Here is a 23,483-nt window from a genome sequence, read left to right as displayed (position 1 = left end):
AATATTGTTTCATATTGGAAGGTAGATGATACATACTCCTATATATTTCATGTCAATGCTCTTGAATTCCAATCCCCAGAAAATTAATCAAGAGCAGTTTCACATGGACAGTAGATCACATTTTCAAGACCTATAAGAACAGATTTATCGGTATTAATCCCAACTTCGTGTGAAATTTAACACAGTTTATGACCATCTAGAATAATATTAATTTGGTAAGAATAACAACTTCTTGGCTCCTTAAAATAAAAATGTAAAGACACGGTTATATGTCAGTAATAGTAAGGGCATGTTTGGGTGTGCGTTTGAGAGAATTCAAAGTGCGTTTAATACTCAAAGTCTATTTGAAAAAAAAAAAAAAAGTTATGTGTTTAGTTAAAAAAATTGAAAGCACTTTTAAAGGTTCAAAAAGCAAAAAAATAGTCAAAATACACTTTTGATAAAAGCTTAAAAATGAAGTTTTTGCCAAAAAACGGTTTTTGACTTAAAAACTCTATTTCTCAAACACAATCTCAAACATGCTCTAACACTAGAATGAAAGATAGAGTAAAAAAGGAAAAGAAAAAGAAAGGAAGAAAGATAGGTGTATTATGTACATGTTGTAAAACTTTGCCTCCTTATGTGGTTCCATTATGTGAAGGGTGAATATGGCAAAGCATGCGGTATTTCAAGAAAAAGAGGAAAACCCCTCTAAATCAGTACAATCCACTAAAGTATGAGTACGGAGCCACTGGCAAATAATCTCCAACACTTAAGTTCTCACAGAGCTGGATTTCTTAGTTCTAAGGTATCTTTTCTGACTTGGAGTTGCAGTTGCCAACCCTTTGTCTCCTCTAAGATCGCTCTTACTATCAACAGCATCCTTGGAATACCTTGTGTTGATAGGACTTTCAGTGATGTTGCTTGAGATAACCTTACACCGCACATGCCTGCTTTGAGCCAAGTTATGATTCTTCAAAGCTGAAGGTTGTTTCACCTTCTTCCTATTCTTATTCCCAATCATCGCATCATTATCTGAGTACAAAATGACCAAATGCCAAGAATCAAAAGGCCTTTCTAATAAGTGAATGGATCATAGATGAAGTTGATTTGTGTTTGTGTGTGTGTGTGTGTGTGTGTGTGTGTGTGGATGTTAATGGTGATGCTGCAGTTTCAACTAGTACATTTTAGACTCAAAGTTTATTTGAAGAAAAAAATATATGTTTAGTAAAAAAAATTGAAAGCACTTTTAAATGTCTAAAAAGCCCAAAAATAGTCAAAATATACTCTTGACAAAAGCTTAAAAATGAAGTTCTTGCCAAAAAGCGGTTTTTGACTTAAAAGCTCTATTTCTCAAACACAATCACAAACATGCTCTAACACTAGAATGAAAGATAGAGTAAAAAAGGAAAAGAAAAAGAAAGGAAGAAAGATAGTGTATTATATACATGTTGTAAAACTTTGCCTCCTTATGTGGTTCCATTATGTGAAGGGTGATTATGGCAAAGCATGCGGTATTTCAAGAAAAAGAGGAAAACCCCTCTAAATCAGTACAATCCACTGAAGTATGAGTACTGAGCCACTGTCAAATAATCTCTAACACTCAAGTTCTCACAGAGCTGGATTTCTTAGTTCTAAGGTATCTTTTCTGACTTGGAGTTGCTGTTGCCAACCCTTTGTTTCCTCTAAGATCGCTCTTACTATCATCAGCATCCTTGGAATACCTTGTGTTGATAGGACTTTCAGTGATGTTGCTTGAGATAACCTTACACCACACATGCCTGCTTTGAGCCATGTTATGATTCTTCAAAGCTGAAGGTTGTTTCACCTTCATCCTATTCTTATTCCCAATCATCGCATCATTATCTGAATACAAAATGACCAAATGCCAAGAATCAAAAGGCCTTTCTAATAAGTGAATGGATCATAGATGAAGTTGATTTGTGTTTGTGTGTGTGTGTGTGTGTGTGTGTGTGTGGATGTTAATGGTGATGCTGCAGTTTCAACTAGTACATTTTAGACTCGGTTTCTTTAAGGTAATTCCCTCTCTACCTTATACATATTGATTTCATTTTATCCCCCACAAAAGTAAAATGGTTTGATTCTCACTTCCATCTAAAAGAGAAACACCTTTTTATTTCAGTCTTCTCTATCTAGCCAAAGATTCTTCGCATGATCATGAGTCAATCACTGCGTGGAATTCATTGGTGATGAAACAAACCAATTGGCCTGTACCAGTGAAGTCTCCTTCAAAGGCCTCTATCTTTGCAGTTAAAATGAGAAAACTTTAAGATTGTGAGGCGTCACTATGCTATATCTATTCAAGTAGCAGTTGAATAAGTTTCGAAGCCATGCTATACCAATTAACTGAAACATACAGAAATTTTCTAAATTTGATTCAGGATAATTTTAAAAGTTAATATGAAGATAATAACAATCTTCTTGTGCTGCAAACACAAAGTTGTTTAGAATTTGTTAAAAGCATTACCCTAAGATACCAACTCTAAAAGTTGTATGAATAATATGCAAACGCCAGAGACAATAATTTCTCCCTGTCTTATATTTTATTTCTTAACCATTCTCTAGAATTCATTTGGGAATAGTTATTCCTATACGGCTTAGATGAAGTTCTTGAGCACAAACATCAGGTAATTAATCTTTAGCTGTAACCTAATTGCAAGAACTACATTGAGATAGATGAATAAGGAAAAGGAAAAACATAAAATTATAATGAAATAGTTAAGTGAGATTACCAGGACTAGATAAGACGGCACGTGGACGCAGGATTGAGCTGACTCGATTATTTATTTTACCATCCTCTTCAAAAGTTTTGTCATTCTTCTCTGCATCTGTTGATCAAGCAGAGTAGGATGTCATAACTGCAAGATATCTCTATACAGAAATCTATAAGGAGCAATTTGTTTTTTTTTTTGGGGAATCCATGAGGATAAAACCAAACCTTCAGATACAGAAATTGTTGGCATTATCAAACCTTCAGATACAGAAGTTTTCGACATAAGTACATTTGGTACATAAGACGCTGGAATTTTTGCAACATATGGTGGAGAAATGTCTTCATGCTCCTTCACTGCAGAAAAAGAGGAAAGGGGGGAATGGAAGAAGAGGTTAAGGATTATACAAATATATAACCAATCAATTTGTTTTCTGGATTACATATTTATGTTTCTTCTCTCTCTCTCTCTGGATTCACCAGTCTTTCTTTTGGCTGGTGCTTGATTCACCAGGCATAATAACACATCCGGTCTTGCTTTTGACGAAAAAAGTCAATCAGTACTACTGCGACTGAGCAGACAGTGATTTCATCATTGAAAGCTGTTGAATAGATTAATTGAACAAAAAATGAAAAATTCAAGACAGTAAAAACTAGAGCAACAGGCCTGACAGGCCCAATCAATTTATCAGGAAAAAGAAAAGGTAAACAAGATCATTCAAATTTCACCCAAATAACCAATTCTCACATAAATGGTCTAAAATTTAAGACACCCATAAATCTCAAGCACCGGTAGTTTCACAAGGACCAAAAACAAAACCAAAACCAAGAACTAAAATAGGATTAGTAATCCAATCTCCCGGAGAAAGAAATACCAGGAAAACAAGAATCATCATTCATTGGAAGCAAAGAAATTCCCTTGAGATCCTCTTGGTCGTCTTGCTCCCTCACCTTCACCTTTGGATACTCTTCAAAACAAAACGACAATACCCATTTCAGTATACAACAAAAGGAGTGCAACAACAAAAGATCAAAGCTAAATAAATAAAAACCTACTGGTTTTTTCCATTTCTGCTGTTGCTGAGACTCGTAACCTTCTCGGCTGTTAAGAAAACTGTATGTTATGGAGGGAGAGCTGTGGCTGTTGGGCTATGAAATGAAAAGCCAAAAACACGGGAAACATGTGATGTGGTGCGGCTGTTGCAAAGAACAGAAAAATGGCTGTGATTTTTGAAAACTTTTTTCAATTCTGATTGTTTGACGACGGAGGGAAGTTGAGACGTTTGTTTGGCACGTGGGGTTTGGTGGGGTCCACTTAGCACACTTTTTGGCACCTCGTGATTTTGGAATTGGATACGCCTCTGTCATTGTCAACGCTTGTGCAATCGGCGCACTCTTCTTTCAGTTGTGCGAATGCGACTCCCACTTTAACGGCCCAAACAGTCTATTGGTCCAAAGTCGTGGTAAGAAAAACCTCCAACGGTTGAGATTCACTGATGTTTTACTTACTTGTGTGTTTTCTTTCTACTTGTAAAAAATGATTTGTTTTACAAATTGGTTGGCGATAGCATTCAAAGAGAGCCAAAGGTAGTTACAAGATTTGGAAGTTACATAGTGATGTTGAATAGATGTAAAGTTAATAGTTTATTAAATATAATAGTTTTGTATTTCTTTTTTTTAATTGAAGTGGGGAACATATTACATGAGAAAGTGTTTTCAACTCTTGATCTAAAAGGAAGAGAGTGTTAGAACTTAAAAAAAACATGGTGGGATCCCTAATAATAGATCAAAAGCATAAATTACAATAAAATAAAAAGGATTAAAAAATGACCCTAGTCCTATCAATAATGGCCGCATAAAACGGTGCTAACACTACCAAAATAGAGAACGCAATCAGGGGTATGAATGTTGTGAGACCCTTCAACTATATTCGAACCCTTAATGCAAGGGACTCGCAATACCCTTCAAACTTACTTAAATCCCTATTAGATAACAATAACAATCACCGTAAAAAAGTTGGAGCGAAAGAGGTATTGCCCAACAAAGATAAGAGGAAGTACAAAAAAAAACAAAGAAAATAACTAAAAAATTAAAAAAATTAAAATAAAATAAAAAATAAAAAAACCATAATAGTAGCAATAACGGAGGAGCACAACATTAGGAAGGCACAAGAAAGACACGTGGAGGTCAAGTGGTGGCACAGAGAGGAGCAACTAATGAAGAGGGTGATGAGGTTCGTTGGTGGTTAGGACTAGCAGGGAAAGACAATCTAACTTTGAAAAAACTAGGTCTGAACAAAATGCTAATATCAAGGTTACAGGCGGTAGGAGGAGACGCAAAGAGGAGGTGGAGACCGATGGATATGTGATTGAGAGGAGGTGAGACGGATCAGCTGAGGTTGAGGAGACATTGACACTATTGCAAAGGGGGAAAAGAGGCCGAAAAAGCACAAAGAAAAAGGAGAAAACAAGAAAGAAAAAAAAAATGGAAAGAAAAAGGTTGGTAGGGAGGAGGATTAGAGAAAACACTATTTCTCTTTCCTGAAGTGGTGAAAAGCCTCACGGGGAGGCGGAGAAAACCTTACTCTTTAGAGCATTCTCAGCAGACTCCTTATAAAGGATTTTGTTTCTTAAGTTTAGGGAATATGTTTAAAAAATCGCAAAAAACGTTCCACAACACTCTCTAAATAAACCCTAAACATTATGATTGCTATTGTATATTGGGTACTACTATTGCAATCCTTATGATTATTAAAATATAAAAAAAAATAATTGTCTCTCTTCTCTCCTTTTTCCTCTTACAATTCTCTCATCTCTCCTCTCATATATATAATATAATTAAAAAAATAAATATTTTAATGATATATGAAATGATTAATGAAAGCTATTAGAATGTATTTTGACATAGAGAAGTAAAAAGTAATTTAAATCCTTAAATATAGAAAAAAAAAATAATAACAAAAAAACTGCTGAGAATACTCTTAAAGAAAAGGTGGAGCACCTCTCTTTCTCTAAAAAAGAGAGTGACATGGTAGTCACATCCTTTTGTATATTTGAGTTGTGTTTAGAAGCTTGGGTGTCGTAGTAGTGAAGTTAGTGACACAGAACCAAAAAAAAAAAAAAGGGCAAGATCAGACATTCTAAACATTTCGCATAATAGTAGCAAGTTAGCAACACCTCATATTATTTCACATTTAATAATTTGGGGGCATTACAGTCCAGTTTGGCCGTGTGAAAATCTGATTCAACGAAGATAAAGAAGAAGAAAAATTATTTTAATGATGAAATTCGTTGTTTTAGGCCTTCTCTCGTATGATTCTCTCACTCTTTTTGCAAGTATAGTATAGCTTAGACTTAATTTAGATGGCAAAGAATAAAGTTGTTGAAGAGCAGAAGCAACTAGATGCCCTCCAAGTAGCCAACACAAGCTATTAGCTAATTAATCTATGAAGACAGAATTTCCACATTACTATCTAAGAAGCGTTTGTCATTACAGTAAACTAAATAATCTCTTAATTTCCTTTTTCATTTATCTTGATTTTGCTTGATTACTAAGCATACTTGCTTGCTACTTTCATTTGATTTTGTTTTCGTATTGGGCTTGTTCTGTCCCTATAAATAAGACGTAGACGTCGTGTGGCAAATTCATCGAAGAGTAATTTCATTCAATTGTTATGAACAATTTGTAAATGCCTGTCCCTCTCGAAAGGTTTGATTATCTCGAAGCAATCGATTTATCTTTTATATTTTAGTTTATGATTTTCAATCCTTACGTAAACAAATGCAGCAGAATGGAGCCATGAATTGGCGAGGCGTAGGCAACCCACTCCAATCGCTCTCTTCTCACTCAATGTCGCCCTGCATCAATTGGCCGCCAACATGCAACATCTTTTGTTGTAATTTTCTTTTTCTTTTTTCTTTGTTCATAACACAAAAATAATAATTAAATAACATTAATCTAATCTAATAATAATAATAATAATAATAATAATGTTTAAATGCAGTAACATCTTAGAAAATGATCTCTTAATTTTAATCTTATTTTATATATCAATTTTTTGTAAAAATTTTATATATCTAAACAATTCCGTAGAACTATTGATTAGGTGCACCTAAATTTGTATTAGAGCATTTACACTTGGCTAGCATTCACGTGATTAGCGTTATTTTGGCTAGTCAGGACGTAAATTTAGGAGAAAATCATTCACATCGAGCTAGTTAATTTAGAAAAAAATTGGCGAGCGTTGTTTACTCATCAAATGTAAAGAAAAATGTATATATATATATATATATATATATATATATATATATAATAAAGAAATTATTGCAAAATAAAGAATTTTGGAAATTTTTTTTTACAAATAATTATATATGAATGCTCTTGCTTTGTCAAAAATAGCAATAATTGTTTTTACAACAGTAAGGTGTCAAAATCTCTGTACCAAATGGAAACAACAGTGTTTTCAAAAACCTTTAGCTTGTCCAAATTTGAGAGGACTAGGGTTTTGTAGTGATGTGGCGCAGGTTAAGGTCGGCATGGAACGTCCGGCGAGGTTTCTCCACGGCAGTACGGCGCCGTATTGAGGACGAGGGGGACTGGTATTACTCATCCGAGTGGTGGGGAACGGACTCCGATAGTCAAACTGTTCTCCGTTCAACTTCCGACAAGGGAAACGGCGTCGTCTCCGTCGCCGCTTATCCTTCCTCTCAACCTGTAAGCCACTCTCCCACTCTCTATTGAACCATTTTTTTTTTTTTTTTTTCAATATATGAATTTGTTTGTGATAATGGCAGAAATGTAAATATTTGCAATGGTGCTGTTGTAAATAATGTGCAGAGTGAAGTATACTGGCCTGAAACGGAGAGATGGTTACAGCGAAGGCACGCAGAGGTACGTCCGGGACGTGAAGATGAGGGGCGTTTTAGGATACTTGGGTACCAATGGCGGGCGCTTAGGTTCAACGACGACACTCGCCAGAGCACTGTCAAAGTAATGGCCGCTTACCGGGAATCAGAACCCGGCTCGGTGTTCCTGATGCAGCAGCCACATTGTCTGGCTGTACCATGTAATCCCTTAACCTTATTTTTGCCATTTTGTAATGTTCTGTTGTAGTCTTGCGAAAGAAAGAGCGGTGTGAATTGGATCAAGTTGTGTCTGAGTGTTTCCAATGATTCTTCTTGTATATTATCGGTTGTCCAAAATGCTTAATGTGATAGAAAAAGGTCCATTTAATTGATTATTTAATAAGTGCCATTCAATACGTGGATTTTTTTGCCGAAGTGAAGATAAATTATGGAATGGAGTTAGAGTTTGAACTTAAGACCATATTAATTTGTAACTTGTAATATTCCAACATGGTATAATGAATGTTAGTATATCAGATAGTTCACATCATGGCATTTGTTGGGTCTGGAAAATATGGGGCTGAGAATTGGAGCCAATGTGAACTTGAACAAACATGAATTAGAAATGGCTTTGTGGTTTTCAACACATTTTGGTATTGCTGAAGTTGTTAGAGCAGACTTTGAGAGGTTTTCAGATGGGCATAGGGGTAGTCAGAATGCTGAATAGCTTGGTAAGTCAATGTTGTAGGAGAAGTGGAGAGAGTATCAAAATGCGGTTGTGGAGTGTGTTGGAGGTTATGTCGCCATCTATAGATAATTATGGGTGTATTTACCTCTAGATGCCAGCTGTTTTAAGTACTATTTTTTACAAAATGCAGGAGCACTTTAGATTTTTTAGTTACTGAGTGAGAAGAACCCTCACTGATAGAAAGTAGTATATGACAGATCATATTAGTTTCTGAATTTTAGCAAGTTGGAACTCTGGGCAGTGTATTAGTGGGATGCACACTTATTTGTGCTTTGATTTTTATTTATTTATTTATTTTCTGAGTGTGTCTGTCAAGGACTATAGATCCCAGTTTCTTCTCATGTTAATCAATAGATGTGCTATTTGATGTTTGTGTATGGTATCTTATACCTCAGCATGTTATGTTAATGGGTCCTGTTTCAATTGCTCTATTCTTTGTTGTTGTTCTTGTAGTTTTTTTTTGTTCTTGAAGTAAGCCTGTGATCTCTGCTGAAACTGAAAAAGAAGTAACCAGTTGATTATCTGGATGTCATTTTGCAGATCTGAAGAGTATGGTATCAACTGGGTTGGCCACTATAGCATCTTGTGGTTATGATATCAAAAATGCGGTGCGTGGGAAGAAAACTATGAATATCTTATGCATTGGTCATGGTGGAGGAAGCTTACCATTATTTCTGGCTAGTAAAATTAAAGGTGAGGGAAAATCTCTTAGCCATTCTGCATGTGCTTTTCTTCTATCGGTATTAAAGCTAGTTTGTAATACAATGAACAAAACATTGCTTTGAGATAAAGACTGTCCACCGATTTGGAGAATTAAGCAGAGTTAAGACAGCTGCAAATTGTTGTGATAATGAACAAGGAACACAAATGTTTTCAATGAGTGCTCCTATAGTTGTTGTAACTAGGTCATGATATTCATATTCTTAGGGGACATGATGAAAGGGGAAGACAGACTGTCCATATAAATGTTAGCTTGAGGTTGTTTACCTTCTATAACAGGTACGAATGTTAGTGTAATTGCTCTACTCTTACATCTGAACCAGCATTTTCAAGAGCTATGTTGCATATGTATAGATATAGGTTGTTCAAAGCACTAAAATTCTGGAGGGTGAGGTCCTTCATCTCGAATGAGGAAAACTGATATGGGCTATAACATTAATTCTTTGATAAATTAGAAGATGGATTTTTAAGGGTTGTGCTATTGTGATAATAGTTGTTCTGATTTTTTTTATTATTCGTTTTTCCTTCCTGAACAAAGGTAGCATCCTGATTAGTCTTGGCAAATTGTAAGTTTATCAGCATTGGTTGGGTAGCCATTTTATGGGCCCTATATAAATGGTCAACACAAGCTCTCTCATTTGGGAATGGGTTGTTTTCGAGGCAAAGTTTATGCTACTGGTCAAATGTTGGGCTACTGTCACATTAAGACGTTAAGCCCAATTGAGACGGGTCGAGTCATCTACATTCAATACAATTAGAAATGGCTGCGTGGATGGCTCTCTGTCAAACATCCCAGGATTTGGACATTTAGTGTGTTGGCTAAAGTGCATTGACATTAATCTTGTTCAACGGACAAGGATCCTTTTCATTTCATTGAAATAGATAGTATCTATTTCATGGTCATGATTTAAAGTTGGTGTATCTAATGGTGGGTATGAAGTCAATGTTGACACTTGATACGTCTTTTAAAAAATTTAAATAATGTACAATCATGTACATTGTTAAATACAAATCTTGATCATGAAGTTGATGCTATCAATTTCATATGAAATGAAGAGGATCATATTCAACATGCCTCTTTTTACTGCATCATCGGTGTGTATGGCTAGGAGAGGCTCGCAGTTCAAATCCAATCCTGAACATGACCAAAAAATTGGGTTGGGGGTGTTTCAACCACCACTAGATTTGACCAGAGTGATGGACTTTGCCAATCAAGCCAATCTCTCCATTGCTAGAATTATTTGATTGATGTATTCTTTTAAGTGCATTTTAAAACCTATCTTCAGTTGCTTTATAATTCTATAGTTGAATAGCATTCAGGAGAAGAAAGGGTGGAGGAAAATAAAAAACGAAAGAACAGGAAATGTTTATTACGAAATTAGTTGAATAGGGATTAAATCTGACATAAGCTGACTAAATGTTGCATAAGGTCATACGTTGTGATTTACTTGGAATGCCTACCTAAATATGTCTTCCATCTTTCTATTGTTGGTTTTTGGGCAACAATCTCAATCTTCTTGCCCAAGTGAAGCAAATATTTTTGTAATGTAGCAATTTCTTGTTTCCCAATGTCCATTAGATTTTGGATTGAATGATTTCCACATATACCTGACTCTAAATTCTTGTGCTCGATCCCTTCAGGTGCTGCAGTTCACATAGTTGAAATTGACCCCCTTGTTATCTCAGCCTCGATCAAAGCTATGGGTTTTCCTGCTTTCTCAGTTATGAACCCATCAGGTGAACGTGCCTTGTCAAAACCTAATACCATTGATGAAGTACTGTGGAAAGGCATCCATGAGAAGCTATACCTCTATGAATCAGACGCTGAGGATTTTGTCCTGGACAATACGAATCTATATGATATGATCTTCATTGATGCTTACGACAGTGAAGACATCTTCCCTCGCAAGCTATGGGACCCTAATTCCCCATTTCTTAAAGCTCTCAATAATCAACTTCACCCTGAACATGGCACTGTTGTGGTGAACCTTCATTCAGATTCTGAACTTTTGAATTCCGCTGGGTCTGCTCCATCTGTTCTTGAGCAAGTTTTGCCAATGGGAAAGTATGTTTCCAGAATTGGCAGAGCATACAAGGATATGCTGGTGGGAAATGGAAGTTGTGGCAGGAAAGAAGGTTCTGGTTTGGGTTTTACTGTTTCAGTTCCTTGGGTGTGTAATACATCTCTGGTTGTGTGCAGAGGTTTGCAAATGAGTGGTGCGTGTTTAAACAGGGATTTGGTGATGAGTGCTATCATATCAAAATCCATTGAAGTGGAACATCTCCTAAACTTGCCATTTTCATGCTTGCAGTATATAAAGAGAGGTTTTATACTGGTTGATTGATCATTTAAGAGTCTAAAGTTGGTTACTTCTCATTCTTGGCAAACTTAAAGAGATTATCTTCTCTCTCTCTCTTTCTTAAGTTGGCTCGTTCAATTGATGTCCCCATTCTTGGACGCTGCATGGTTCTTCTTTAGTTGCCATGTTCTGTAAGCCCCATCTGAACATACCTCAACTCCAGTTTGATCTTAGCTAATGGTTCCTTTTCCCAAGGCCTTCGGTTCACGCTTGTGTCCCATGGTTCTTCACTTTTTGCTATTTCTGACTCCTCTACCCTCGGGTACACCGAATTACAATTTCTCATTTGGGGAGTTAAGGTATAAATGAGTGGCAAAACCTAATTTTGATAGGACTAAACTCAATTTGTGTGTATATATATATATATATATATATATATATATATAACTTGATAAAAAGATTTTAAGAAAAAAAATTAAAAATCATGGGATCCTTAAAGATGATAATTTGTGTTCACATGTTAGGTTCGAATTGTGTTGTGGTATAAGATTATAGATTAATTTTAATTCGACTCATTTGATTAAATGGTCCGACCTCTCAATTTTAATATTTTGCTTTCAATTTTTACTATTTCAGACTCCTCCTTTTTTAAAAAAAAATTAAAATTAAAATTAAAATCAATGGCCCATGGCCCGGCCTCGTAGGTTTGGAGAGAAAGAACCTGCAAAACCCTTAAAGACCACTAAACGTGTAGAAGCCGAAAGAAACCCCCCAAAACCCTTGGCTCACATTCTCTACAGAAAATAATAAGAAGACCGAAATGGCATCTTCTCAGGGCAAAAAGCGAATCTCTGCAACGAGCAACGAGCAGTCCCTAATCACGAGAGTCTCGCGCAGCGTGTCTCAGTCGCCGATCGTCCACCAGTCGAAGCGCGCGGCCTCGGACGCGGCCTTCGTGTCAAAGAAGCTGATCCGCAGCACCGGCAAGGCCGCGTGGATCGTCGGCACCACCTTCCTCATCCTGGTGGTGCCCCTCATCATCGAGATGGACCGCGAGCAGCAGCTCAATGACCTTGAGCTCCAGCAGGCCAGCCTCCTCGGCACCCCCAAGTGAGTCAGCTCCGCTCATCGGAGATTGGGTTTTGGATTGGATGTGATATGCGACTTTGGCTTTGGTGTTTTGAGAATTAGGGTTTGCAGCGTTAGAGTATTTTTAATTGGATTCTCTTTATTTACTTGGGATTTTCAAATTAAATGGATGCCTCAGTTATTTAGGGTCCTTTCGTTCGTTTTTGTTTGGTTAATTTGATATGTTTTGGTGTCCTTCTATGATGTGCCGTTTGGTTGGTGAGAAAACAGAGAAAAGGAAAATCTTTCAAAGAATTTGGGTTATTTAAGAATAATATGAATGGACAGAATTTAACTCAATAATGTCTCGTTGACATTGAACTTGGGCTATGGTTATCTATAGTGTTAACTCAATACATGTGGAGTTGCAGTATGATGGACCTCAAATAGTGTTCTCCATATGATGCTTCTGAGATTTTCTCATGCACATAGACTGTAGATTGGGTTCATCATAAAAAAAAATTCTGCAGTTATACATAAAATTCTGTTAAAAATGTGTTCTTTATGATTTAAAGATCATAATATTGTTTGTAATTTGTTCATTTGCTCTTTAATTATTATGTCTAAGTCCTTTGCTTAGTGGTCAGAAACTGATAACATGGGTACACTTGTAATAGAGTTATCATTCTAACAACATACTTTTATATGCGCACCAGCAACTAGGGTTGTTAAGTGAGTGAAGCGTCTCGCGAGCAAGCTCGGGCTCGGCTCGCATAAGCTCGGCTCGTGCTCGACTCGAATATTAAATAAAGCACTTCATGAACACAAATCCTAGCTCGAATATTAAACGAAGCAAAATCGGCTCGACTCGGCTAGGCTTGTGAGCAAGCTCGTATAAGCTCGTGTGTATATATATATAAACTAAGTAATACATAATTAATTATAAATCTTATAATTATTAAAATCTTAAAATTGCATTTATATTTAAGCGTTAGAGAATGAAAAATTCTAAACCCTTCGTGATCAAAGAGAGAGAGAGCAATCATTAAAAAGACTTCAGATCAATTAGAGCAGATCCAAACAAAGGAAGAAGAATCAAACAGAAACTATTGAGGGAGATTGCAAAAGGCATAAACTATTGAAGAATCATACAGACCCAAACACTATCAGTACCTGTTTGATGAGCGAGAGTGAGAGAGTGGGAAATGAGAGTTCAGGTGGAAGATGTGCTGCGACTGGTGAGGGGGATTGAGAGAGAGACGTTGAAAAAATAGTTTTTTGTAGGGGGCGTTGTCCCAATGCAGTCTAAATGCAACCTGTTAATTTGTCCCACATTATTAAGAAAACATTAATCTCCAAGTTTGCTTATCTATAAAAGGATGCATATCCTCTCTCTTTGAAACCAAATGCCTTGCTGTATTGACTCAGGCTCCATACTCGACTAGCTAGGTTAAGCAAATACTCATATGCAAACTAACTTCTTAAGTCGTTTAAGAGTACTTGAAGTTAAATTTTTTAAAAAAAAAACAAAAACATTAAATATAAGAGCCAGCTCGCGAGCTGGCTCAGCTCGATTTTTTTTGCTTACCCTCGAGCTCGAGTAAAATTTAAACGAGCCAAGCCTAAACAAGGGAAGCTCGCTCAAGCTCGGCTCGTTTACACTCCTACCAGCAAGGCACACACACCATTCCATTTGAATCCATTGAGGATTTCATATAATTGCTTTAAGTAATTAAGTTGGAACCCCAGGAATTGCAGTAGCATGGAGTTGCTGCAAACCTGCAAACTGGATTGGGATCCAGAGCAATTAGCTGCCACGTGAGAAAGTTCATATGGGATCTATTAGGTAGGTGGCTGGACATGGGACAACCCAAAATTTATTTGGACGGATAGGTCTCATATGAACTCTCTCGTGATAACTATCCAAATCTAGCAATTTGGACAGTTAATTGCTCTGAATCTTCATCCGCGAAGAAGTGCTATGTTTATTCTTGTTTGTTATTTATTTGTTCGGTTGAGACATTCATCTTTTTATGTTGGAGACTGGAATGTACACTATTTAGCTGAAGCATTAGATGGGACAACTCCAATACTAAAGCAAACCTAACTATTGTTTCTCCTAGTATACTATATTTCACAACGTCTCTCCCTACATGAACATCTTTCCTTCCAAAGAAAACAAAGTTAGCCATCAACAACACCACAATTTGCAAAATCATAACTAGAACTGCTTGAGAACCCATTTACCCAAAACTGACCCTCTGAATCAACAGTCAAATGGAAGAAAAGAAAACCACAGTCCATGAATCAATAGTCATTAATAGAGCTAGTTGAACCTGTTTAGATTTAATGATCCTTCATTATTAAGCCAGACCTTAACTCCAATCCACATATAAATCAAGAATATATGCTATTTGACTTTTATAACTGTGAATGAACAAAAAATGGTTTGGTAGAAAGTGAAGTGCTGCCATCAGTACACAAAATTTAATACGTGATTTCTCAACTCCGGAGACCATAAATTATTAAAATTTCCTTGCTCATTGCTACACTGAAAAACTATATCGTGAAAGGAATTGGAAGCACTTCAAATTCTAATTTATTGTAATTTTTAGTGCAAATACAATCATATAAAGAGTGAAGATAGAAAAGCGAAAGAAAAGTTTGAAACAAACGTCATTGGAGTAAGAATTGTGACATCCTACGTCAATGTTTCCAATGGTAAGAAACAGAAGCAATTTTTAGTTATAAGAACCATTAATTTAGTTGAGTATATATGTTTAGCAGTGGCTGCGAGATCAGAAGAAGGCATTGTCTCTTCAGTCAGGATTTCCAATTCCTTTCACCATCAGCATCATTCATGTACAGATTGAGAATCAAAGCAATAGTTTCAAGGGTGAAGAAGATTACTGTAACAAAAACTGGAAAGGAAACCTATCAGAGTCGAAACATTATCACTTCCATCTGCTGGATCCGATATTATTCAACAAATATGTTGTTTTTTTTATAGCAACAAAGTGGCTGTTGGGGTTTTCCTGGTGTGTATTTGATAGCCGAACCACCCTCATCTCATCCAAATGGATCTGGGGTGGCCGAACCACCCCACGGGCCATGGCTGTGGGGGTGGTTCAGCCACCTTAGGCCAGCCCTTTTGGATCGACGAACCACCCAAGTAGATGGCTACCACCATACACCCACCTCAGAAAATATCCCAATCACTTTTTAAGTTTTGGAACCACCCAAGTAGATGGCTACCACCATACACCCACCTCAGAAAATATCCCAATCACTTTTTAAGTTATGGTTTTGAGGGTTGTAGCGCACCTTGTGAGTTTTAAGGGCTGTTAGGTGATTATGTGGGGGCTTTTTGTGGGTTAGCTTGGCTTCTTTGGGTGTTTGTTTTTGAGGGATTTTGGGTGGATTTGTGGGGTTTCTTTTGTTGGATTTTGGGTAGATTTTTCTTTTTCTAGTTAGGTGTTTTCGCTTGTATACTTCCAGTGTACGTAGGGGCGCCGTACGCTTTTAATAAAACTTGATTATTACTTATCAAAAAAAACTTTTTTTAGTTTTGGTTTTGTCACTCACGAAGACCAAAAAAATTTATTGCATCTCATGCACTACCCTAGGAATTGCTCATTGCTACACTGAAAAACTATACCAGCACTTCAAATTCTAATTTATTGTAATTTTTATTGCAAAATCAAATATATACAATCATATAAAGAGTGAAGAAAGAAAAGCGGAAGAAAAGTTTGAAACAAACCTCATTGGAGTAAGAATTGTGACATCCTACGTCAATGTTTCCAATGGTAAGAAACAGAAGCAATTTTTAGTTATAAGAACCTTTTAGTTTAGTATAAATGTTTAGCAGTGGCTGCGAGATCAGAAGAAGGCGTTGTCTCTTCAGTCAGGATTTCCAATTCCTTTCACCATCAGCATCATTCATGTACAGAATGTCTGAGAATCAAAGCAATAGTTTCAAGGATGAAGCAGATTACTGTAACAAAAACTGGAAAGGAAACCTACCAGAGTCGAAACATTATCACTTCCATCTTTTGGATCCGATATTATTCAACAAATATGTTGTAGTTTTTTTTATAGCAACAAAGTGGCTGTTGGGGTTTTTCTGCTGTGTATTTGATTGCTGAACCACCCTCATCTCATCCAAATGGATCTGGGGTGGCCGAAACACCCCATGGGCCATGGCTGTGGGGGTTGTTCAGCCACCTCAGGCCAGCCCTTTTGGATCGACGAACCACCCAAGTAGATGGCTACCACCATACACCCACCTCAAAAAATATCCCAGTCACTTTTTTAAGTTTTGGTTTTGAGGGTTGTAGCACACCGTTTAGGTTTTAAGGGCTGTTGGGTGATTATGTGGGGCTTTTTGTGGGTTAGCTTGGTTTCTTTGGGTGTTTGTTTTTTAGGGATTTTGGGTGGTTTTGTTGGGTTACTTTTGTTGGATTTTGGGTGGATTTTTTCTTTTTCTAGTTAGGTGTTTTTGCTTGTATACTTCCAGTGTATGTAAGGGCACCTTACCCATTTAATAAAACTTGAATATTACTTATCAAAAAAACTTTTTAAGTTTTGGTTTTGTTGTCACGAAGACCACAAAAAATGTATTGCATCTCATGCACTACACTAGGAATTGGAAGGAATCTCAATCCTCTATTTTCCCCCTTCTGTTCTTTAGTTCTTAAAAACTGTTTGTTGATGACGGGTTTCTGGGTTTGGAACAGAAAACTGCGTTTTAGATCAGTTCTCCCAATGTTGCAAAATATTTAGCAAAACGAAGACTTATTAGTCGCCATGCAATAGCAATGTATATTAAAATATTATTATACCATGACCATAACATCTTTATCAGTGAGCGTTGGATTTAAATAAAATGTGCAAGGAAAAATTTGAAGGGTCTGCATTCTTTCTCCCTTGGAGAGCAGAATTATAGTGCCTCATGATTTCCTACATGTTACCAGATATCTCCACAAGAACAGCTACCGTTTAAAAATCTATGGTATCTGTTTACATCCCTCACGATGATATCCCTCTCCAACACTCTACTAAAATACTTAAAAGCCTCATGACAATCTTTACAAATCCTAAGATTCTTCACAATCCTTAGCGCCTTCCCCGGTGGTGCAGCTCCACTCACCACCCCAAATGCCACTGCCAGCTTCTCACTATGATACCAAAGCGCTTCCTTTTTCTCTTCTTCCCCTACGTCCTCATGCAACATCATCTCTTTCCAAACCGGCACGTAACCTAATTTCTCAATCTCTTTCATTAGCTCAGCCAACTTCTCATATATTTCCTCTGTGCTTTCATGCCTTGTATCCCTAGCCAAAAACACATGCACTTTCCCTCGCACTTCAATCCAACTCCTGCCACCTTCCTTCTTCACCCTCCTATCTTTCATCATCTTCCGCACTTCCGCAACCTCATCCCACCTACTGGCAACCGAAAACACATTGGCAGTAATCACATAAGCTGAGTCATCATGCGGGTTGATTTCCAATAACCGTTTAGCCATAGCCAAAGCCATGTCTGCTGCACCATGATATGCAGAACTGGATAGCAGAGCTCGCCACACTGCAGCATCTGGCACAAAAGGCATTGTCATCGCAACTCTCTCAGCTTCTTGTAATCGACCACCTCTTCCCAATGCACCCACCAAACATGTATAATGCTCTAACCCCGGTTCCAAACCATAATCTACTTCCATGCGTGTCAGCCACTGTTCCGCCTCGGCAGCCAAACCCGCATTGCTAAACGATGTTAGGACTGCTAGAAAGCTATATTCATCCGGTACAAGCCCTCGAGCTTCCATTAAATTGAAAAGCTCGAGGGCCGAGTTCTTGTCCCCTTGCTGTGCATAGCCAGCCATCAATGCATTCCACCCAACTATATTCATACACGGCAAGTTCTCATCAAAAACCCGCCTTGCATCCGAGACAAAACCTGTTTTTCCATATCCATCAACCAGAGCGCTACCCACAATCACATTTGTATCTAACCCAGTTGCCACCGCATGGGCATGTATTATCCTACATTGCTCCAATGCAGCAACCTCTGCAGCTGCACGAAGCGCACCCGAGACACTATACATCGTGGATGCCACACCGCAAGCTCTCATATCAGCAAACATCGATAACGCATCGATGGACCGTGAATTTTGCGCGAGTCCCACAACAATGGCGGAATAACAAACCTCATCTCTGTGAGGAATTTCATCGAGCACCTTACGAGCTTCATCGGGTAAGCGATACTTGGAGTAGAAGTGGATAAGCGCAGACCCAGAAAAGGGTTCGCCGGAGAGTGAGAGCTTCAGGGACATACAGTGGAGGCTAAGGCCGAAAGAGAAGCAAGGGAGCGCGGTGCAGGTTTTGAAGAGAGAGGCAAAGGTCCGCTGGTTGGGGAAGGTTGGGTGGCGGAGCATAGAGATGAAGTGGTGGAGGGAGTGGAGGGTGTTGGCGTGGGCGGAGATGAGGGCGGTCCATGAGACAACGTTGGGCGATGGGATTTGGTGGAAGAGGCGGAGGGAGTAGGAGAAGAGGTTGGATTTGGAGTAGCGGGTGACGAGCTTGTTGTACGTCGAGCGGTCGGTGTTGCCGGCTTTGATGGCTTGCGCATGGGCTACGCGTGGTTCGGTGTTGCTTGGGATCGACTCCAATACGTCGTCGTTCATGCTTAGTATTGGTGCCTTTGACATGCACTTGCGAAGAAATGGTACTAGGCAATGCCATATTTTATAAAACGTGGCTTTGCTTCCTTATTTTTTATTTATATCTTAAATTTGCATAGAATCTATTAAAATTTACTTGCATTTGCTTTAATTATTTATTTATTTTTCTCTTTCTTGAATAATTTTTTTTTTCTTTGAATATAAAAAGATTAATGATGGATAGTTGGAACAGAACACGAGTTTTTTTTTTTTTTTTTTTGGTGGTTTTGAGCTATAAACCCACTTCTCAAAAAAAAAAAAAAAAAAAATCTGGGTAGTTAGGAGCTGGCCTCCAATTTCAAGCAATAAATAAATATAAAAAAAAAATGTAAAATCAATTTATATGATCATAATAATTTGCAATAAATTTCCAGTGATACAAAAATGTTTCGAGAATTTCATGTGATATACAAAAATAACAAATAAGTCTTTACCATCAATTTCCGTTCAATTTCCTGTGAGTAAAAGAACTATATAACGAATTGTTATTTTAAACACCACAAAAGGTTTTTAAAATAATTTTATACCAAAAAAAAAAGAAAAAAAAAAAGAAAGAAGTGTATACAAATTTTCTCAATAAAATAAAGAGGAAAAAATGCAAAATTAGTCCTTGTGGTTTACCTTATTTGCAATTAACTCACTGTAGTATTAAAATGAACTCAAAGGTCCCTGACGTATGCCAAAAAAACAATATAGTCCCTACAATCAAATTTCATTCATTAATTTAACAAATTCCGTTAGTGTAACACTAACTTAAATCGGATAAGCATCACAATTTTATTGGCACTAACATTTCACACCATCAGAATTTGTTAAATCAATTAACGAAATTTGACTATAAAGACTATATTGTTTTTTTGGCATACATTAAAAACTTTTGAGTTCATTTTGATACCACGGGGAGTTAATTATAACTCAGGGAAACTTCATGGACTGATTTTGCATTTTTCCCGAATAAAGATAGCCAGGTATGAGCTGTCATGAGGTGATTCAGCATGGACTGTATAGAGCTTAAAATGTGCAGCGATTATTGGACATACGTATATTTATTACCAGGTTTTCTGAAATGAATGGTAGGTGCATTACACTTGTGACAAATCATTGGTAGCTCTTATCAATAAGCTCTACAACTGTCATTTTGCTTTCCCACGTTAAATTTCTCATCCTCATCATGTTAGGATGGGCACCATTCATCATCATCATCATCTACAAGACTACAAGGACCGACTCCAACCTCCCACAATGTCATATCATATCATATCATACATCTTGAGGTCCCTGGCCGTATAAATGTACTTTAAAAAGATGGAAGATTAAGAACTGTTCATTTAATTTGTTACAAAGCGTTTCTTAACTCATGGATTTGGATTGCATTTCTTAAACTCAATTAAACAAAGGCAGTGCATGTGTAGGCAAAGCCAATTAAAGTAATTTTTGTTTTTTTTTAATATAGCAAAATGGCAGAGAGAATGACCAATTGTAATTAATTATTTTAAGACCTTACCCGCTAAAAAACATTTAGGAGGGGCCTAATTACGTTCTCTTAAGATCAATTGAGTCATAATCTAACTCAGCCTTACCGTGACAGGCTTGTGTGAGTAATTTTTTCATTGTAAATTCGAACCCACGTCACGTCCTATTACGGGCATATAATTTTCTTCCAGCCACTTAAAACCACCTCCACCGGTTAAAATGGTTGATTAGGGAGTGAAATTGCTCCAAAGAAAAAATAAAATATAGTCGGTGTCATTGTCAGCGCGAATTAAATAGACAACGCGTGTGGGGGAGCGCGAGCGCGTGAACGACAGAGAGAGAGGGGGAGCGAGTGGGGGAGAGAGGATTTTGCAACTTTCTAAAAAGCATAAAGTGTGTAAGAAAATAGAGATGCATTAATCTAGAGAAGAGGGAAAACAAAGAAACACCCACATGGACCCATGCCTAAATCCCCATTCATCCTCCACACTCCCACTGAATTTTTTGTTCTTTCCACCCATAATGACAAACATTCATTCCAACCCATTTCACTTTTTGTGAAAAAAATTTTCTTACTTTTCATGCCCTAATTGCTTCCCCTTCTTCAAAAAAATTCTTACCTAACTGTAAGAACTAAGAATATTAATCCCCAACATATAAACCTTCTTTATCTTTCTCTCTCTCACTCTCTCTTTCTCTCTCTCTCTTTGCCACTCATATTCACCACAAAAACCCATCTCCTTTTTACCTAAAAACAAAAAATAATATTTGTAGAAAAAACTCTACCTCAGAAAAACGTTTGCCTCTTTTTAGAACAACCCCATCTCTTATCAAAAATCTGCATTAAAAAAAAAAAACAAAACAAAAAACAAATTCCAACCATATCAGCATTAGGGACCAGAAAAAAGCAGAAAAAGAGGATCCATCATCCATCTCATATATATCTGTACTTACCATCATGTTTCTTCAGCAAACTTCTAGCAAACAGTAGGCAAATTACTAGAAACCCCACTCCAGCTGCCCCTCCTAGTATTATAGCCACTGTCTTTCCCGTAGTACCCCCTGTACTTGACATTATTTCAAAACACATCCCACGTTATTATACTCATGAACTAAACTAATAAAACAAATGATCAAAAGGCACAAACCACTAATCTGAACATTGTGGAGCCACCGAGAGAGAGAGAGAGATTGATTACTCTAATTAATATTGTAGATTAAAGGAAATTAGAGAGAGGGGAAAAAAAAACAGTGACTTAACCTGATGAAGATGAAGAAGATGAAGAGGAGGAGGAGGAGGATGAAGTTGATCTGGTGGGAACCCCATTGGGATAGTAACTGTAACTAATGAAGCATTTATGCAGATAGATTTGGCCGGAAATAGCGTTTCCACATTCAACCTGAGCCTTCTGCACGGCGGTTTTCGTACACTCTCCACAATCGGAGTCACCCAAATCCCCCTCACACTGGCCCAACACATACATGGCTTGATAGCTCGTGGTGTAGAACCCGTGGCCGCTAACGACGCCGTTTTCCAGCACCGAAAGCGCAGTGTCCCTCCTCTCCTCAAACCCACTTCCGGCCACGTTTGTTGCCCCACAGGTCTTGTAGAGCAACTCCATGCCTGAAATCTGAGCAAACCCAGAAACCTCATAGAGAATGTAGCAGCCAAGGAGCTGGACTCTCGCGGCTATGGTTTTCCCACACAGGCTTTCAGCCAGTTGGGGCAGTTTGCTCACACAGGTGTAGCACTCAGAATTGGTGAGGTCCCCTCTGCATTGGAAGAGACCAGAAATGGTGGTTTGGCCACTCCCGGAGGTGGTCTTGGAAAACCTGGCCTTGGTGGACTGCGAAACCAGGGAGCCATAGAGAGCTGAGATGGCCTGGGAGTAAGCACCAGTTGGATCTGTGAAGGACTGCTTTGCACAGCCCTTGTAGACCAAGGCTGTGTAGTCGGAGGCAGATTCAGCAAGTGGGATGAGCTCAAGATTTGTGCAGAAAATCAGCGAGAAAAGGAAAAAGGAAAAGGGTTTTGAGGCATAACCCATTTGGGGTGGTGTTGATAAATCAAATCATGGCAGATTTTTGTGGGTTTTGGGTTAAACTGAGGGAAAGAATCAAATGGGTTGTGTTTGGCTCTTTGAATTCTGCTGCTTTTTGCTGCAAGGATTGGGATTTACTCGCCTTTTACCTCTTTAGATGAGCAGAGATGCTGAGAATGGGGGGTAGGGTGAGGGGTGGTATCAGCCTATCAGGGTATGGCTTTTCCTACTCTCCACAAGCAGTACAATGTACACAAATCGTAGATATAAAATAATAGTTTTTATGGAATACTGAACTATTTGTTGGGATTTAATTATGTAAATATTCTATTATTTGATGAGAATGAGAACAAAATGGTTTGAATAATAAACATATGTTCAAAGTTACCAGAGATATTCTCTCTATTGTAAGGAAGGTGAGGAGCGTGTGAAATTGTGAATGGAAGGGAATCTGACTTTGTGGGAGAGAAGTGTATGAAGTTTGACTCAAGTACATCATGCCTTAATTGAATAATAATAATAATGGATTATAATTTCTTGAATGAGAGTTGGTGAGGCTTGTTGTCCAAGACAAGAAACAGGTGATTCTATTGAGATTTGCCATTTGCACAAGAATTTATGAACTTGGAGGAAAAACCCCCCCTCACTCACGACATGCACATGAAATCATTTATAATAGCTGGCTCATTCATTAGAGTTAACTTAGCCATTAAACAAACAAAGCTCATATGAAGATTGATTTTTGGACAAATCAAACTTCTATTGCTCATTACCCACATAAAAAAAAAAAAAGAAAGGGTTTTAAGTGTATTCTGGAAATGGGAATAGGACAACAAAGGTGAACAGTTTTAGGTGTA

General features: G+C 37.6%; 4 protein-coding genes and 1 pseudogene across 6 annotated transcripts; 2 read left to right on the top strand and 3 right to left on the bottom strand.

Moving 5' to 3' along the window:
• Positions 1-560: 560 nt before the first annotated feature.
• LOC132179705 (uncharacterized) lies at positions 561-3,945 on the bottom strand. 2 transcript variants are annotated; one of them, XM_088516001.1, is made up of 5 exons: positions 3,767-3,945; positions 3,586-3,678; positions 2,939-3,067; positions 2,733-2,828; positions 561-1,014 (listed from the first exon to the last, which is right to left on the bottom strand). In XM_088516001.1, the coding sequence occupies exons 1-5, from the start codon at positions 3,777-3,779 to the stop codon at positions 752-754; spliced, it is 594 nt and encodes a 197-aa protein (XP_088372127.1). In that variant the 5' UTR covers positions 3,780-3,945; the 3' UTR covers positions 561-751. The 2 variants fall into 2 exon arrangements, with proteins under 2 accessions (XP_088372127.1, XP_059448448.2); XM_059592465.2 differs by lacking the exon at positions 561-1,014 and adding an exon at positions 1,431-1,845.
• A 3,179-nt stretch (positions 3,946-7,124) lies between these two features.
• Positions 7,125-11,368, top strand: LOC132178750 (S-adenosyl-L-methionine-dependent methyltransferases superfamily protein). Its single transcript, XM_059591276.2, has 4 exons — positions 7,125-7,423; positions 7,547-7,775; positions 8,843-8,995; positions 10,664-11,368. The coding sequence occupies exons 1-4, from the start codon at positions 7,223-7,225 to the stop codon at positions 11,365-11,367; spliced, it is 1,287 nt and encodes a 428-aa protein (XP_059447259.2). The 5' UTR covers positions 7,125-7,222; the 3' UTR covers position 11,368.
• Positions 11,369-12,047: 679 nt separating this feature from the next.
• On the top strand, positions 12,048-12,646 carry LOC132179251 (mitochondrial import receptor subunit TOM9-2). The gene has a single exon (XM_059591932.2). It carries the CDS (start codon positions 12,143-12,145, stop codon positions 12,434-12,436), a length of 294 nt encoding a protein of 97 aa, XP_059447915.2. The 5' UTR covers positions 12,048-12,142; the 3' UTR covers positions 12,437-12,646.
• A 4,601-nt stretch (positions 12,647-17,247) lies between these two features.
• LOC132179020 (pentatricopeptide repeat-containing protein At4g33170 pseudogene) lies at positions 17,248-19,096 on the bottom strand (annotated as a pseudogene).
• A 1,873-nt stretch (positions 19,097-20,969) lies between these two features.
• On the bottom strand, positions 20,970-23,226 carry PDLP2 (plasmodesmata-located protein 2). Of its 2 annotated transcripts, XM_059592760.2 has the most exons (3): positions 21,846-23,224; positions 21,539-21,646; positions 20,970-21,422 (listed from the first exon to the last, which is right to left on the bottom strand). In XM_059592760.2, exons 1-3 carry the CDS (start codon positions 22,630-22,632, stop codon positions 21,415-21,417), a joined length of 903 nt encoding a protein of 300 aa, XP_059448743.1. In that variant the 5' UTR covers positions 22,633-23,224; the 3' UTR covers positions 20,970-21,414. The 2 variants fall into 2 exon arrangements, with proteins under 2 accessions (XP_059448743.1, XP_059448742.2); XM_059592759.2 differs by having other exon boundaries at positions 21,342-21,646; positions 21,846-23,226.
• Between the last annotated feature and the right edge of the window lie 257 nt (positions 23,227-23,483).

This window comes from Corylus avellana, chromosome 4, assembly GCF_965113065.1.
Source record: "Corylus avellana chromosome 4, dhCorAvel1.hap1.2, whole genome shotgun sequence".
Taxonomy (NCBI): Eukaryota; Viridiplantae; Streptophyta; class Magnoliopsida; order Fagales; family Betulaceae; genus Corylus; species Corylus avellana.
This window is presented reverse-complemented; position numbering and strand designations above follow the sequence as displayed.

Coding starts and splice junctions, on each gene's coding strand:
- LOC132179251 (XM_059591932.2), top strand. CDS start 12,143: ATGGCATCTTCTCAGGGCAAAAAGCGAATCTCTGCAACGAGCAACGAG.
- LOC132179705 (XM_088516001.1), bottom strand. Junction 2,829..2,938: donor AACAATTTCTGTATCTGAAG/GTTTGGTTTTAT, acceptor CTTGATCAACAG/ATGCAGAGAAGAATGACAAA. Junction 1,015..2,732: donor TGCCGTCTTATCTAGTCCTG/GTAATCTCACTT, acceptor TTTTGTACTCAG/ATAATGATGCGATGATTGGG.
- LOC132178750 (XM_059591276.2), top strand. CDS start 7,223: ATGTGGCGCAGGTTAAGGTCGGCATGGAACGTCCGGCGAGGTTTCTCC. Junction 7,424..7,546: donor CTTATCCTTCCTCTCAACCT/GTAAGCCACTCT, acceptor AATAATGTGCAG/AGTGAAGTATACTGGCCTGA. Junction 8,996..10,663: donor TCTGGCTAGTAAAATTAAAG/GTGAGGGAAAAT, acceptor CGATCCCTTCAG/GTGCTGCAGTTCACATAGTT.
- PDLP2 (XM_059592759.2), bottom strand. CDS start 22,632: ATGGGTTATGCCTCAAAACCCTTTTCCTTTTTCCTTTTCTCGCTGATT. Junction 21,647..21,845: donor ATCTTCTTCATCTTCATCAG/GTTAAGTCACTG, acceptor TGTCAAGTACAG/GGGGTACTACGGGAAAGACA.